Below are 18,486 nucleotides of genomic sequence, written 5' to 3'. Positions count from 1 at the left end.
GCAACATGTTCAAGCCGGAATCAGGAAGATTGTTGTCCAACAGTCTTGTGCATTAAAAAATCTTTTTTTCCCTTCTAGTCCGTTGGACCGTTTGAACACTTGCGTCCACCTCTTTCTCCGCCTTTCTGGTTTTCTGAAGTTCTAAAATATTTACAACTGGTTTGTTCAACGAGGAGTTCCGTAGTGGAGTTTTTTTTTAAAAAAATCCATGTGCATTTCGTTTTTGTTTGGCAGTCTCTGCGAGTCTCCTGGAGAGGTACGTGTATAAAACCGGCAGCGAGGAGAGCCGATTTAGTAGCTGGTAGCTACGCTCTGATCATGCGGGGCTTTGGGAGCATGCGGCGGCCGAATCTGGGGGAACCTCAGCTCCCTCCTCACGTCTCCACGGGGCTAGGGACCATGCTGTTCGGGGTGTCCGGCAACTGCGAGGACAGAGAGGTCACATCACTTCCAGAGGAGTTCGGCAATGAACCCGATTCCGAAAAAGTTACCTGCGGGGACATCAAAGGCACATTCACACAGCGGTCTGCAGCCTCGTGTAACACGTGGCTCGTACATTATTAAACATGCAGTTAAAATCCCGATTGCTCACAGGTATTTTAACAAAGGAACTAGGGAATATTAAAATCACTGTTAACTGACCATTTCCGTTTGTTTTATTAGAGTCATTATATAGTTAACGCGCTTCAAGTCGGATTGTAAAACTACCACTGCATCCAGTCCGATAACAAACTCCCGTACCACATCTGCGCGCTTCCAAAATAAAATTTCAAATCCAATTAAAAGTAACGAATAATTACAGATAGCTCGGAAATTGCTGGAATTAGATAACGGCGCACGAACTAAACTGCTGGAAGTACTTTTTGTTTAAAGTTAATTTTAATTGCCCATATAAAATACAGAGATAGCTGCAACCGGGTAAGGACTGAATCCTTGCCTTGTTATGCATAGTTTTTCGTTAAGTTACCAAGTGAATGTCGCAAGGTAGTTTATGGTGACACACTTGCAGTATATATTTAATAATAAATATACTTTGAAGCCTATGGCAGCTTTCACCTGAGGATTTCGCCTTTTTCCAGTGGACGCTGACACCCCATTTCCCACACCGGGATTTATTACCTCCCCAGTACTGTACCACCGTCGGATATTGTCTTCTGTCTCCTCCAATTGGCAAACTACTGTCCCAAGTATCCAGGAACAATGAACAACTTGCCTTGCATACGCAGTCATACAATCCATTACAACAGTGCAGGTAAAACAGCAGAGTGGAGAATAAAACGCTACCGTCACCAACAGTGCAGTGGGATCTCAGTGAAGGGGAGGGTCTGTGACAGACATTGGATCATGACAACTCCATCATAACTGGTAGGGGAAAGGTCAGTCTAAACCCATTCAACTCTTATTAACTTCTTCCATCATTTAATATGACTGAAATTGGATTATAACCAATGTCCAGATTCTACATACTATTTACTACCCTTTCTATGGGTATCCCTAAATATCTAGATATCCCAAAGGAGCAAACTCGATGGGCTGAATGGCCTAATTCAGCCCCTATGTCTTATGGTCCCATGGAAATATTCAATAGCCTGACTAGTTCCTCTCACCCAAGTGTCTGAAACAAATCCAGCCCCTCTCCACAAAACATTAAGGTGGTAAGGTAGCATAGTGGTTAGCACACCGGTTTACAGTACCAGTGACCCAGGTTCAATTCCCGCCACTGTCTGTAAGGAGTTTGTACTTTCTCCCTGTGACTGAGTGGGTTTCCTCTGGGTGCTCTCCCCCCCCCCCCCCACAGTCTAAGGACGTATCAATTAGCAGGATAATTGGTCATTATATCTTGTTCTGTGATGAGGCTAGGTGCACCCGATGGGCTGGAAGGTCTCAACAAATAAAGAACAGAGAACTAGAAACATCTGGAACTTAAGTACGAGAGATTCTGTAGATGCTGGAAATCCGGAGTAACACTCACAAAGTGCTGGGGGAACTCAGCCAGTCAGTGAAATAAAGAACCGATGTTTTTGGCCAAGACCTTTCATCAGAACTCGATCCAAATAACCAGAAGACACGATCCATGCATTTAAAGTCATACCAAAGAAAACATAACTCAACCTCACACATTCCGAACAGGGATGGTGTTCTGCCTCTAGAGGCATTATTAATTCTGTACAAATATCGCTTTCTCTTCATAAGCTTCTTTTTACATCATTTCCTGTGCAGGTTAATTAATTCAGATTTCGACTTGAAGCATACACGACAGAAAGACCTCCATCTCTATCCACTCCTCATTTGCCCTTGAAACAGCAATATCTGTGAGTTGTAAGCCTTCTCAATATTGGTAAACAGTAATGTACTTTGAGGAAGTACAATATTATGTTTATTGTTCATAGCTGTTAGCCTAGCATTGTGCCCCAATCTCACTCTAGTCCACGGCATAGCTATAGCAGGTTGATTAAGTGTATTACCTTGTTTGATGGCGATCGTGAGAATAATCGATAATATTACTGTACTCTGGCATTCAATGATTCTGTATTGAATATAATCTGTGTTTGCTTAGCTTTGTACAGTTTCACAAAGTTTTCTTATTAAAAAACCCTGAAGAAAGCTTCCACGTGGGTGATATTTGAGAAGGTGTTTAACTCGCTGCCTGGCTTTGTACACGGCGCACTGTGAGAGCAGACGAGGTAGAGGCCGTGGACTCTACGTCAAATCAGACGGAGAGATAAGTGAAGAAAAGTTTGGATTATTTGGGATACAGATAAATGTGAGAGATTCAACATTCAAATTTACTTATCACATGTACATTGAAACACAGAGTGAAATGCGTTGTTTGTGTTAACAACCAGCACAATGGAGGTTGCGCTGGGGACAGCCCGTATGTGTCACCACACACTCTAGTGCCAACACGTGCAGCAACACTTGCGGGCTGTGATAGAAAAATAGGCACCTTATTTATTTTAATATAACAGCAATAATTAAAAATCCGATGGAATGAGACTCTGCCCTTCCAAATATTAAATTTCAGGACCAAAGAGGTTGTTGGAGCATTTAATCGTGGCATTAGTTGGGCAGCTGAATGATAAAGAACTTAATTTCTTGTTTGATTAGCTCACCTCTATTGGGCAAGTACCAGACTACCACATGGTCCCCAATATACCCAGTGGCCACTTTATTAGGTACACCTTTACACCGGCTCATTAATGCAAATGGCTAATCAGCCAGTCATGTGGCAGCATCTCAATGCATAAACACATGCACGCATGGTCAAGAGGTTCAGTTGTTGTTCAGACCAAACATCAGAATGGGGAACAACATGATCTAAGTGAAATTGACCGGGGAATGATTGTTGGTGCCAGATGGGGTAGTCTGAGTATCTCAGAAACTTCTGGGATTTTCAAATGCAACTGTCTCTAGAGTTTTCAGAGAATGATGTGAGAAACAAAAAAAATCCATTGAAAGGCAGCTCTGTGGGTGAAAATGTCTTGTTAATGAGGGAGGCCAGAGGAGAATGGCCAGATTGGTTCAAGCTGACAGGAAGGTGAGAGTAAGTCAAATAGCCACGTGTCTGAACACACAAGACATTGAACCTTTAAGTGGATGGTCTACCTCAGAAACCACACTAGGCTGCACTCCTGTACCATACTGAGTGTACGTTTCAGAGGTGGATATCAGCAGATTGCTGTACAGAGGGGCAGCATTCCTACCACACTGCAGACTTTACAGTATGCTCTCGACAAAATACGTCATTTCTTTCTTTTTGTTTGTTTAGCATTTTTTCATTACTTAAATTCTGTACAAACAAATTTTTATTCCTTTTTCAATTTAGGTATTAGTTTGTAAATCCCATAGGAACAAATTCTTACTACCAGTCTTTACTGTGTGTAGTTTTTCACTGATGCTACTGTACTTCTTTTCTCTACTATGAATGGCTACAAGAAAATGAATCTTGGGGCAGTAGATGGTGACTGTATATGTACTTCAATAATAAATTCACTATGAACTTTGAAATTACCCAGCACCTGAAATTACATGGGTACTTTGCAATGATTTTAAGAAGCTGTTCATCCTTCAAAATGTGCATTTGTCTGCCCTGGTGTCTGTGCTGGAACTGGCATTCTCCTTTCTGTTTAAAGATTGATGATGAGCTTTATTTATCGCACGTACATCAAAACATATGTACAGTGAAATGTGTCGTTTTCTTCAAATCCAGTCAGTGAGCATTGTGCAAGTGTTGCCATGCTTCCACACCAACATAACGTGCCCTCACGTCACTAACCCGAGCCTGAATCACTGGGTCATGGGAAGAACATACAAACGCCCTACAGACAGTGGCAGGAATCAAACTCCACTCTCACAGCTGGCATTGTCATGGCATTACGTCAACCACTTCATGGCATTACGCCAACCATGCCGCCATTTAACGTGAGTTTCGTTGTTTACATAATATCCGGCATCTTATCCAGGCTGGCACTTCACCATAGTGCTGCACTGGCACATTTTCAAAAGACATGTTAAGCTGAGGCCCTCTTCATGAGCCTGAAGACCAGGTGTAGGGTACAGGACTTCTCCCCATGTCTCAGCTAATGACTACACAACCAAAAATCAGGCTGGCTTTCTTAAAGTAACAATGCCAGACTCAATTCCTTGACTTCAGGAGGGCCCAAGGACGTGAGGCAAACTGCACAAATGCAAGTCTATTAACTTCTACATGTTCAAAACTATATAGGATCACCTTTATTTAGCATATACATTTACACCTATTAGGAATTTGCTGTGGTACATTGGTCAGGGTGCAAGATGCAATAAAATCAACAACATTCAGTAATTATAAAGAATAAAGAGTCAATATAAAAATAAATTTAGAGGTTAAAGTACAAATATGGAATAAAATGTGCATAAATACCAGCATGTATCTACAATGTAAATACATAATAAATGTGGTTTAAAGTGTTTACAGTGCAGTGACAGGGTATTGGATAGAGGGGGTGGGAGAGCGAAATCAAATGGTTGATCGGATGAACTGTTTGGGGGAAGAAACTTTTAGGATGGTGTGGAAGTTTCAATTTAATTGCCCTAAAGTGCTTTATAGAAGGAAGCAGGGCTGGCAGTGTCCACAATGATTTTCCTGCTCACTTCTTTGTCCTGGACACATACAAGTCGTACAGTGAGGTAACCTACATTTGGAAATATATTGTGCAGGGATAAAGGCTGAACTTGCATGCTATATACATACATACAGTGCACACATTAGGTACTCTGTACAGTGTATGCAGATATATATCGCAAGTTACACTATTATACATATATTTAGCAGTATATCCTAATATGGTGGCGCAGTAGTGTAGCAGTTAGCATAGCGCATTACAGCGCCAGCAACCACAGATTGGGATTCATTTTCTGCCGCTTTTGTACACTCTCCCCATGACCGCATGTGTTTCCTCCCACATTTTCCAAAGACATACAGATTAGGGTTAGTAAGTTGTGGGCATGCAAAGTTGGCGCTGGGAACATGGCAACACTTACGGGCTGCCCCCAGTATATTGCAAACATCAACACAAATGACTCATTTCGCTGCATGTTTCGATGTTCTGATGTACATGTGACAAATAGAGCTAAACTTTAATCTTTCTTTACCTAGTTAAACTAAAGTGATTTTATTGAAACAAACAAAATTCCTACAGGACTCATTGTGGTAGATGCAGGAGCTCCTTGGTCAGGCTATCTAGGACCAAGGATAACAAGTGGGAAGCTAAACCTTATCTTTAATCGGTATACAAATATATCAGGTTTACAGAAATATACTGCAGTTTTATTGCAGTTTTGCATTTGCTGAACGTAAATGTAAAATATGGCGGACTGATTGGTTGCCGATCTTCAACCACTGGATGAGATAGATATCCGGTTATTAAACCCTGGTCAGACTGTTTCATGTACTTCATACCTGGTGATGACTAAGTAAGCTAATCCTTTGGCTTTAAGGGATTCAATGGCTTTCAGGTCTGGTGACCGAGTTGAATACAAGAGATCCAGGTAGGACCTCCAGAGAGCCATCTCACCTGTGAAGTGGCAATCAGAACCTAACCTGAATAACTGAAGGATACTCGCCAGCTTTGGCAGAGCTTCAATGCTATCACCTCCTACCAAGTGGAACCAAGTGACATAGGGGACAACAAGGCTTCACTCCCAGATGAACTCAATTACTTTTATGCTTGCTTGAACCATCAAAACATGGAGGCACCTTCACAAGCTCACAGCCCCTGATGACCCTGTGATTTCAGTCTCTGAGGCTGACGTGACAGCATCCTTTAAGAGGGTGAACCCACAGAAAACATTCGGCCCAGAACAGAGCACCTGGCCGAATACCTAAAGACCTGTGCTGGAGTGTTCACCAATGTCTTTAACCCCTCGCTTCGGTAGTCTGCCTCAAACAGACATAAATTATACTAGTGCCTAAGAATGTGGTAACCTGCCTTAGTGGTTGTCTACATCCACTGTGACAAACACCTTTGAGAGGCTGGTGATGGAAAATATCAACTCCTACCTGAGAACCGAATTGGATACACTCCAATTTGCCTATCATCACAACAGGTCAACAGCAAATGACATTTCATTGCCTCTTCACTCATTTCTGGAATATCTGGACAGTAAAGATGCCTACATCAGAATGCTCTTCATTGACTACAGATTGGCATACAATACCATCACCTCCTCAAAATTAATCAATAAGCTTCAAATCCTACGCTTCAATACCTCCTTGTACAACTAGATGCGCAGTTTCCTCACTTGCAGACCCCAGTCAGTTCAGACTGGCAACAACATCTTTTCCACAATCTCCCTCAGTTCAAGCTGTGAGCTTAGGTCCCCTGCTTGACTCACTTCATAGCCATGACTGTGAGGCTAAGCACAGCTCCAATGCCATACTTAAGTTTCCCAAGGACACCACTGTTGTTGGCTGAATCAAAGGCGATTACGAATTGCCAAAGAGGAGAGAGAGTGAAAATTCATTTGATAAGTGTCACAACAACAATCTCTCACTCAATGTCACAGAGATGATTATTGACGTCAGGAGGAGGAAACCAGAGATCCATGAACTAATCCTCACCGGTGGACCAGAGGCGGAGAGAGTCAGCAACGTTAATTTCCTCAGTGTTGTCACTTTACACGATCTGTCCTTGGTCCAGTGCATAAGTGCCTTTACGAAGAAAACATGGCATGGACTCAACTTTCTTAGAAGTTTGCAAAGATTTGACATCTCTGAAACTTTGGCAAACTTATAGAGATGTGTGGTGGTGAGTATATTGACTGGTTGTATCACAGTCTGGTATGGAAACACCATTGTCCTTGTATGGAAAATCCTACAAGCAGTAGTGAATATTGCCAATCCATCGTGAGTACACCCTCCCCACCATCGAGCACATCTACACGGAGCGATGTCACAGGAAAGCAGCATCCATCATCAAAGACCCCACCACCCAGGCCATACCCTTTTGATTCTGCCATGGTGTATGAGTGAGGGGAAGGATCTGGGGAGATTTGATAGGAACTATGGAGGACTAGTTATTAGGCAAAGCCCTCCCCACCACTGAGCACATCTACAAGGAGTACTGTCGCAGGAAAGCAGCATCTATCATCAAGGATCCCCAATATCCAGCTCATGCTCCCTTCTTGCTGCTGCCATCAGGAGGGAGGTACAGAAGCCTCAGGTCCTACACCACCAGGTTCATGAACAGTTGTTACCCCTCAACCACCAGGCTCCTGAACCAAAGGGGGTAACTTCACTCAGCTTCACTTGCCCCATCACCGAACTGGACTCACTTTCAAGAACTCTTCATCTCATGTTCTGAATATTTATTGCTTATCTATCTATCTATCTATTTATTATTTTCTTTCTTTCTCAATTTACACAGTTTGCTTTTGCACATTTGGTTGTTTGTCCACCCTGTAGGGTGCGGTCTTTCATTTATTCTATTGCGTTTCTTGTACTTACTGTGATTGCCCATAAAATGAATCTCAGGGTTGTATATGGTGACATACTATGTATGTACTTCAATAATTAATTTACTTTGAACACTTTACTTTTAAGGGAGTCTCCAAAGTGCACAACTGAAGGTGTCCATATCCTATTATAACAACAGAAGACACAGGGGATAAATTAGGTCATTTGGCCCATCTATGTTGCTGCACCATTTCCTTTTTCTGATTAATTTATACTTCTATAGCCCTGCCGATACAGTAAAAACATTAATCATCTTGGTGGCTTACTCCAATCTAAAATCACTGTCACCATTCTCTTCTGCCATCAACTGAAGTTTCCCCACTTTGTATAATCAATGTTGAAGGCGCTCAGGTTTCCTTAGGTAGAAAAATTGGGCACCCAAGTGTTTTTTTTTAGATTATTTGTCACATGTACACGGAGACATCAAAACATACAATGAAATGTGTCGTTTGTGTTAATGACCAGCACAGTCTAAGGATGTGCTGGGGGCAGTCCACAAACGTTGCCACGCTTCCACATAGCATGCACACAGCTCACTGACTCTCATATGTGAACGTGAGAGGAAACCTCTGGCATCACAGAGAGAATGTAGAAACTCCTTAGCGACAGCAGCCGGAATTGAACCCCGATAGCTGGCGTTGCGTGTTACCATGACACCAACCACATTTGGGATACCACCCTTGTGTCCTTAATGACGAGGCCAACTCTTATCCAGAGAAACATAACAACATTTGCTTTGCTTCACTGATGCTGAGATGACTAATGTCTTTTGCTTTGGATCAATCTAGAATTTGAAGCCTTTCCTTCCATGAGATGCCAAGAGCATGCTGCAGACAGAGGTTATTAAACCTCCTTTGTTGGCATTTGTACGGAATCCATGTTTCACTGCCATAAAGCAATATGCTGGCTTTTCTCTTTGGAAGGATGTGGAAGCTTCAGAGGGGGTACAAGGGAGATTTACCAGGAAGCTGCCTGGATTTGAAAGCGTATTTTATGAGGTTTTTTTTTCTCTTTGGAGTGAAGGAGGATGAGAGGTGACTTGATAGAGGTAGATGATAAGAGGCATAGGTCATGTGGACAGCCAGAGACATTTCCCATGATTGAAGGAAAGTATGGTTGGGAGGGGGTGGGTTGTCAGAGGTCAAGTTTTTTTACACAGAGAGTGATGGCGATGTGGAATGCACTGCCTGGGTGATGGTAAAGGCAGACACTTTAGGGATATTGGAGGGAAAGGTCAGATTGATTTTGAAGAAGAAGAAAGCCCGACTCCAAGTGGAGTCATCGGGACGCTGCTGTGACGGTGTTTTTTTTTAACAGGCTTTCTGGTTTTTACTAGGCCGAGTTGCTAGCTCGACGCTCAACCCAGCCCGGATGGAAAGTGTGCAAAGGAGTTGGCTGGATTCGAACTTGGGAGTCTTCGCTCCGAAGTCTGGCGCTGATGCCATTATGCCACCAGCCGGCTAGATTGATTTTAGAACAAGTTAAAAGATTGGACAGCACTGTGGGCCAGATATACCGTACTTTATTGTACTGTTGTATGTTAGAACAGATCAGTCTGTTAATCAGGAAGGATTCGAGGCTGCAGACATTGGGGTGTGATTGTGACAGAGATGCTTGTCTCCCGAGTTAACAAGATTTGGTGTTGGCTTTCAATGGAGTATTGAGCCTGACTGTGGGAGAATACATTAACCATAGCTTCCTTGACCCCGACAGCAAAAGAGAACACATTACAGTGTTGAAACTGCCATCCATAAGTCCCAGAGGTTGATCTGCTAGGAATATGCTTTCAATGGGATGGGCTGCACTTTCCTCTGGGATTTCAGTCCTGATCTTATATGAAGATCCATTCCAATTACAGATGGAAATACTCTCCAGATACAGAGCACTAGAGATTCTGCAGACGCTGGAAATCCAGCGTAATACAACAGAATGCTGGAGGAACTCAGCAGTCAGGCAGCATCTATGAACAGCAATAAAGAATCAACGTTTATTTCCAGTCTTGATAAATGGTTTCAGTCTGAAATGTCGATGCTACCTGATCTGATAAGTTCCTCCAGCATTTTGTGTGGGTGTTACTCTACACACATACTTATGATTCAGACATATTACAGACATACAGAAAGCATGAATATAATTATGTGCATCAGAACTTCTCTGTATAAACACATATATATCTGTGATGTATTATGTATAGTTGACTACACACTTATACATACTACAGACAAATCTCAGAGTTGTATTCTGCACACACACTTTGATAATAGAGTGAACCTTTGAACCTTTTGACAATGAATTGTTACATGTTGTATAGAAATACTGAGGAACACACACAGACTGCTGAAGGAACACAGCAAGTCAGGCAGCATTCATGGAGAGAAATAAAGAGTCATTTTTTTGAGGGCTCAGACTCCTCATCAGCCCATAGAAATCCTATCTATGCTTGCGAAAGTTTCAAGATTTAAGATTCAAGCTTATTTGCCACCTGTTCATTGAAAGATATGGTGAAATGGGAAAAAAAGTGCTCCTTTTAATTTAAATCCTGTATCTCCTGCCATTCATTTATCTGAACAATTTGCTCAGTGGGGTAACTACAACATCACTTGTAATTATTGACTGCAGGAACAGAGGGGCCACAATGCGTGGAATGTGACTAAGTACACTGACTGTTATTTCTAAAAGGTATCTGAGCTGCGATGGGGAAGGAACTGTTCGGTCGTGGATGTCCATTGGTTAGAAGGGAGTGTGTGGTTAGCATGCACTCATGCTCTGTGATGCTGGGTAGTTGGTATTCCATCCTGGCTTCTCCAAATCCCAACAAACCCTGATGCCTAAATGAGGCAGTGTTTGGATCCAGCAAGTACTAAGTATGAACCTTTCACCCCTGGGTGCAATAGGCTTGGCTCGTCTGTTGCTGAGTTCTTCTGTTCTGCTTCATTAAGGCAGGGTACACTGAGAAGTGATAACTTATGTGTGATAACATACTGTAGTAATACAGTAATGTTAGTATGCAATAAGCTTACTGAATTTGAATTTATTTCAATCTTACATCTGTCCCACAACGTGAGGGAGTACTGTATGTATATATAAGTGACCATGACCTGATTACATCAGTTGGAGCCAATGTTGAAGATCAAGACTGTAGACTTGTGTCTGGCAATAACATGGAGGTGGGGAAATGAGAATTGGTCAAGAGGTTCAGTTGTTGTTCAGCCCAAACATCAGAATGGGGAAGAAATGTGATCCAAGTGACTTTGACCAAGAAATGATTTTGGTGCCAGACAGGGTGGTTTGGGTATCTCAGAAATGGCAGACCCCCTGGGATTTCCATGCACAACAGTCTCTGGAATTTACAAAGCGTCGTGTGAAAGAGAAAACCATCCCGTGAGTGGCATCTCTGTGGGTGAAAGTGAGAGAGGTCGGAGGAGAACGGCCAGACTGCTTTGAGCTGGCAGGAAGGCGACAGTAATTCAAATAACCACATCACAACAGTGGTGTGCAGATCATCTCTGAACACAGAACACAAGTGGATGGGCTAGACCTCAAACATACAGAAATACACTACTGGTCACTTAATTAGGCACAAGAGGTACCCGATATATGTACATAATGTCCACATGATTAGATGAGTTGAAACCAATGCTGAAGATCAAGGCTGCACACTTGTGTCTGCTGTCAACTTGGCGGCAGTGAACAAAGAGTTCACAGCAACTATCGCTGTCCGCCACACTTACCCGTCTAACCTGTCATACCTTCACAATCATCACAATCTGAGAGGGCAGAGTTGCACCCCAATAATGCCTCCATCAACTAGACTGAGCGACTAAGAGATTTATTCATACTCTCAATTAGCCTGGGAGTAAAACAGAACTGGAAGATATCTATATGGAAATACTGCTCCCCAAAACATCGACTGTACTCTTTTTCATGGATGCTGCCTGGCCTGCTGAGTTCCTCCAGCATTGTTTGTTTGTTTGTGTGTGTGTGTGTGTGTGTGTGTGTGTGTGTGTGTGTGTGTGTGTGTGTGTGTGTGTGTGCTTGTTGCTTGGATTTCCAGCATCTGCAGATTTTCCCTTGTCTGTGATCCCCAACAAGACTGGCGTGCTCATTTGCAAATGAGCACCATTTTACGGTGTTACAATTTACGGTTACAGTTGGCGGAGGTGACACACTTTAAAAGACCAATTAAGCTAACCCACAAAAAAAACACATTGTATTTGACAGTCATAGAAATAAGGGATTCTCACAATCCTATATCTGACAGCACCTCTAAATATATTTGACTCAAGCTTTCCAAATGCAATGCCACAAGGTCATAATTCATACCCTGCAGATATTGTATCTCAACACCATGTTATGAATTCATAACACATAATACATGCATAGTGTTTTATAGTATCCTGGTTATAGTTGGTTTGCTGTAAGGGTTAAACTATGAGCATTTGATGGCCTGGCCTGTATTTGCTAGAGTTTAGAAGAATGGGGGGGGGGGGCGGGGGTGTCTGATTCAAGTCTACCAAATATTGAAAGACCTAGTTAGAGAGAACCTAAAAAGGATGTTTTTGTAGTGAAGAGTCTAACAGCAGAAGGCACAGCCCCAGAATAGAAGGATGATCCTTTAGAACAGAGATGAGGAGGAATTTCTGTAGCCAGAGGTGGTGAATCTGTGGAATTCATTGCCACAGATGGCTGTGGAGGCCTAAGGTTACGGAAAGAAGACAGGAGAATGGGGTTGAGAGTGATAATACATCAGCCATGATCGAAGGGCAGAGCAGTTTCGATGGGCCTAATGGCCTAACTCTGCTCCGATGTCGTATAGTCCTCCCCCACCCCTCGTCGCGACCCGAAGGCACTCACCAGTTGCTGGAAGGCGGGCTGATCGAGGTCACTCTGCAGTGCGAACTCACTGAGTGCTTTCCAGGGCGGCTGGTACGTCTGCACCTCCACGGCGCTCCCCTGCATGGAGCCGTCGTGCCGGATGGGGCTGGCCGCTACCATCGGTGTCCCAGTCAGGCCCTGCAGGCTCTGTGGAGGACAAGGGCGATTGTGATGTCTGTGTCACTCAGACCCTCCCAGTACCAACAGAAGTCTAGAGAAAGAATCGCCAAACGCGGGACAAACCTCTCTCGCTTAGATAATTAATAAACGTCAAACTCGTCACCTTCCTCCTGTGCGCTCTATTCTCATTGCAAATTTGTCAGTTAAATCCCTTCAGCCGAATATACCTTATAAATCAGATGTTTTGAATAACACAGGCTTTTAAAACAGCCCTTTTTGCAAGGCACCGCGATCTTCTTTTATCTTGTAAAATAAAACTGTATGATATAAACATCCAACGATTTAGTGTGGTACACAGAATTCGTTGAACAGGTATCGGGAATTCGATTTACCCCCTCCCGCTGTAGATGTTCGAAAAGGAAGAGGGGTCACTGCCAGTGTAGAGTCAGACACATAGTAACCGACATATAAACCCAGATAAACTTGCATTTAATATCGAGCGAAACTGGAAAATATAAACAGTCACGATAACTGTTCCCCAAATTGATTGGGAAACGAAGTCGATAAACGATGTTACATAGCCCAGCGTGTTTAAATGAGAATAACAAACGCGGCCTCTTCCCCCCTCTGTGTGGCGCCGGTCTAAATAAACTGTTTATTTTCAATAAAGCCACCTCTCCCGCACCAAACGCAGGCCGCTCCCTTTAATGGATTCTAAGCAAGACAGAGCGAGGAGAGAGGACGCCATTCTCCCGGGTTCCCTCAGAAAGCTCAGTCACAATTTTACAATACCATGTCATTCGCGGAGCTTTCGGGCCGCGGAGGTATTTCCTGTTTTTGGCATTAGCTCCGGGTAAAGCGGGTCCCTGGTTAAATCCTTGACATTTTATAAATCGCTACTTCATTTAACCCCATAGGTAGAATTGCTTATTTAAATCCCGCCAGGGCAACGCAGCATATTTACCGCAAAACCTAACGAATTCGGTATTGTTTCAGAAGCTTTTCTAGTTTTAACTAGAACGACATATTGTTTATGCCTTCTCACTAACAACTAGAAGTGAGTAGATCTCCTAAATACTGCGTACATTTCTCCGATACTAACCGCACACACCAGTTTAACCTGCGCAGCAAGGGCGTGAGGTTACTACAGGCAACTCGCCAGCACTAAAGAAATCTGCGAGATACTCACATAAGTTACATTTCTTTTTTCAAACCTTTCTGCAGTTCTCCCTCCCCTCCCCCCAAGGCACCATCGCTCTTGACATTACGTGACATCTGCGTCTACACTTAGTCCAAAGTAATGGACATATCATTGACTTTCTCGTTGGGCCCGGCGCGTCTCCCTCCAGATTTATCCTTCCAAGCAAAAAATTCTTTTTCAATAAACAAGTGACCTTCCGTTGCGGTAGTGGAAAACAGGAACTCGCTACCTTTATTAGATTATGAAATGTAACATTTTATTTAAATATCCAGTTAATCCAGCTTCCGCTTAGCATTTACCCTCCAATCATTTCAGATTTGTTAAGCTTTCCTAGGGATAATTCCATTAATTTAAAATATTTCTATTAAAGTTTTCGAAAACGCTAGACAGAACGATTTGATTGAATGATTGTACCGGATTTAATTTAAAGGCATTCTTTTTTTTATCACAAGTTTAACTTCTCACTCCTAATTCAGGGTGCTAACCTCCTTGTAACCAAATAAATACGAACCCTAAAATGCGCATGTTATTTTCGTAACCGTCTGAACACATAACCCTTCAATAAGCTTAATCTATCTAAATACTTATGATTCAAATTTGTTTAATTAATTTCTAGTACACAAGTGTAAAGGAGAACGAAATAATTTTAACTCCAGATCCGACGCAGCACAAAGAAACACACTAAGATAACGAACACAGTAATATAAAAACACAATAAATATAAATACATAGGATAGCTTATATGCATAGATTGATTATATGTCCATAAAGTGGCGCTAGGTACAAGAGATTTAAATACATTAAACTACAATTCGCTCGCTCAGTTGTGGCGTCTGTTACTCACAGTTTTGTCACTGTGTTGCTGTTGTTGAATTTGTTTCATGAGAAGCGTTTTCTTTTTATCCTTGCAGCGCTTGTTTTGAAACCAGACCCGAATGACCCTGGGGCTCAGGCCAGTCATCTCCACCAGCTGCTCTTTCATCAGGGCGTCCGGTCTGGGGTTCGCGGCGTAGCAGGTCCGTAGCGTGTGCAGTTGTTTCTCATTCAGCACCGTCCGTACCCGGGTCGTCTTCTCCTGCTGCTTATGGACGTGGGACCTCAGGGGTGGCTGGCGGACCGAAATGGGTTCTGCTGCAAAGCAACGGGGCAACCATGACACACGCAGACAGTGGGATCAAACCCCAAATGCAAAACACTCGCTCTTTTGCAGACAGGACCCACTCTTGTATGGCCAATATGAAGCTAAGTTGGACATCCTTCCACGCACACACACACCCACACACAATATTGTCCGATAATTTGCCCCACATATTTGAAGAAAACTCACAATTCTGTTAAGAACACAACTAGCTTCAGAAATAATTCCCTCAGATACGGAGGCTCCTTCCACAATTTACTTCACACCACCACTCATTCGCATCTCGCTTTGCACACCAGGCCTTATTAATATAAATACAAAGGATAGCTACGTGTGCCCATTCTGAACAGTAAAGTACACTAAATATATTTGACCATATACTACAACAAATTTCACGACATATGTCCATGATAATAAACCTGATTCTGATTCTACCTAGATACTAAATTACTGAAAAGTATTCTTACAGAGGCAGTTATCTTCCAACTGTGTAAACACCAGCTAACTGACACTCTACAATTATGTGGAATCTTAGAGAATTCGGCATAATTTAAATCTTTGTATATTTAATGAATCCGAACGTGTCTGTAAACCCACATGGCACCAGTCTTTTCTAAACTATTTGCAAAAGGTATCCAGTGTGCGAATTTTAGTAAATTTCCCATCTGGATTTTAACTTTTTTTTTGCTTGAACTTGCAGGCAAACAATCGATGTTGCTTAAAATAATTAAATGAAGCCGGTGTATATTTTTGTTGAACACACATTATGTCTCGCAATTAGGAATATTTATTCCTCTTTTTGACTCTGTAATTACTGGCTTTATGCCAATTTCTCTATTGCTGCTGTTGTAAGGATTCCTTATAATGTGGCCGTTTTAATCGCGTGGAAAATAAGTTACAAATATTAGACTGAAAGATTATTATCTCTGTTTCAAATGTTTAGGCTCTAATGCTAGATATCAAATATCTTAAATTATACAGGACGCCATCGTCCAATTAAGATTAACAGCGAATACAAAACTGAGCAGATTAAATGACGATGTGTGGATTTATTTGTGGTAAGGCTTTGTGCAGGCTTTTCAAACACTTTCCCAGTGTTCTATATCCCTCTTTGCTAATTGAAAAATGTGCTTATTAGATTTATGCCGGAGGTCATGCAATCTGTCTGTGGCCGACTGTTTTTTTACCTGCCATCTGGAGGGACCTGTTAGTCGGCTCCGGGCTAAGTGGGTCGCCCCCGGCCGAGGCTCTCTCCACTACGTCGTGATCGGCCCGGCAGAACAACTCGTCGTCTCTGAGGGCGAACTCGTCGCCAGGGATAAGCTGGCGGCTGCACGCCACGCAGCGGAAACACTCGATGTGATAGACCCGGTTTCGGGCTCTCATTACCAAGTCGTTCTTACTGAAAGTCAAACTGCACTTGGCACATTTGGTCCCAAACAACCTACGGGGGTGGGTGGGGGTGGGGGGGAGAGGAGGAGGAAAATACAACATTTTAAGTTGCGATGGAAAACATTTTAATTCCATTATTTCGATGCTGTAAGTAAAATCATTTCACATTCTAACCGCTGGCTCTTAATTACGAGAAAAATCTTCATTTTCCAATATGTATTGGACATAAACAAAATGTATTGACCTAGTCTGCGAAACTGCATTGGCTTAATTCGTTGGCATTAATATAGACTGCGTATGCTGCAGATTGGAAGGTTCTGCGGAATTCTGAGCACATCTTCCTATCTATTCCAACTGTTGCAATGTCATCCTGAGTTTTTCGTTTACGTTTATTTTTTTACGGACATGCTTTCTCCCATTTTCTTTTTTTTTCAAAGTCGTCTTTGCCTCACCGAATGTAATCCCTCTTGCAGTAAGTCTTGCCGTCTTTCACGAAGCAAGTGCAACTTTCATCCAGGTACTGCCGGCACTCGGCGCACTTCAGGCACGCGGCGTGCCACTCGAGGTCCGGGGAAACGCGGAGGATGTACTGGTCGTGGATCTGACTTCCACAGCCCACGCACAGGGCTATTCCATGCTTCCCTGACAGCACAAAACATTGACTGAAAATTAACTTGGCAACAATTTTGCACTTATCTCAGTCTGGAGTCGTATCTAAATAATTAGAGACTAGAGATTGTAACTGCACCAGAACGCGCTACCTTGCTTATATTTTGAGTGCAAAATAAACAGTTGAATATAAGCAGCCCAAATTGAAAATAATTATTATTTTATTTGTTTCAAGCAATTTACTTACTTTTGCAATGATCCCCCATAGCACCAAGGAAAGGTGTGCTGAAAATAATATCCACCATGCAGAACGGGAATAAAAGACCGATTCCAACAACCATAAGTGTTAAAACTGCGGTGAAAGATCGGCAGCAAACTGTCGGGATGCCTGATAACAAATATTTGGGGTTAACTGCAGTCCCGCACGTTGTGATTCCCCTCCCCCTTCTCCCACGCCCCCTTCTCACTCCACGACGTACCGCCATGACGCCACGACGCAAGGAGCCACCGCAGAACGTGAGAGCCCTAGATAGTGACATCATCAAGAGGGTTGGACCGAACGCTGCCCACCGATTGGCTAGACATGCGCGTGTGTCAAAAAAAAGTATCATTTCGCCCCTAGCAAAATTGACAAGAGCTTGTAACCGTTTTGCAACCAGTCGGATCCCGCACACCACAAGCGTTATTCCATGAGAATTTTATAATCAGCGTTTACTAAAATATCGTGCAGGTATTCCGATGCTTGCAAAGAAGAGATCGTGTATTTTTTATTATGTATATAAAATTGTTAAGTTAAAATCAGCAAAAATACTTGTATCTTAAAGACATTGTAAATCAAGGCTGTAAAACTAAGTGTTTATTTGCGGCTGTTTGCAGCGTTTTGTGTTAGGCGATTTGGGGAACTATCGAATCTCAGTGATTATAATTTCATTGTTTCCCTGAAGAAAAAAGCGATTGCACGTGAGTCACTTCGAATGGAAAATTCATACTCAAATCCCTGAGATTACTGACTTTAATTTCAGGACAATGTTTAAACTTACTTTGTCATTTACGCATTAGCGCAGAATAATTATTTTGCGATAATTTACTATAATAGCGTGATTTGTACGAGAAAGTAAGGAATGCCTTCAATTATGTACTTATGCAAACTTGTCA

At 42.5% G+C, this 18,486-nt stretch overlaps 1 protein-coding gene across 2 annotated transcripts; it reads right to left on the bottom strand.

The window, feature by feature from the left end:
* Positions 1-264: 264 nt before the first annotated feature.
* On the bottom strand, positions 265-17,672 carry isl2a (ISL LIM homeobox 2a). Of its 2 annotated transcripts, none has more exons than XM_059946960.1 (6): positions 17,579-17,672; positions 17,175-17,364; positions 16,518-16,774; positions 15,037-15,323; positions 12,851-13,018; positions 265-491 (listed from the first exon to the last, which is right to left on the bottom strand). In XM_059946960.1, the coding sequence occupies exons 1-6, from the start codon at positions 17,670-17,672 to the stop codon at positions 375-377; spliced, it is 1,113 nt and encodes a 370-aa protein (XP_059802943.1). In that variant the 3' UTR covers positions 265-374. The 2 variants fall into 2 exon arrangements, with proteins under 2 accessions (XP_059802943.1, XP_059802944.1); XM_059946961.1 differs by having other exon boundaries at positions 15,037-15,320; positions 17,579-17,660.
* Positions 17,673-18,486: the final 814 nt, after the last annotated feature.

This window comes from Hypanus sabinus, chromosome 21 (genome assembly GCF_030144855.1).
Source record: "Hypanus sabinus isolate sHypSab1 chromosome 21, sHypSab1.hap1, whole genome shotgun sequence".
Classification (NCBI taxonomy): domain Eukaryota; kingdom Metazoa; phylum Chordata; class Chondrichthyes; order Myliobatiformes; family Dasyatidae; genus Hypanus; species Hypanus sabinus.
The sequence above is the reverse complement of the archived record's forward strand: the minus strand, read 5'-3'. Positions and strand labels throughout refer to the sequence as shown.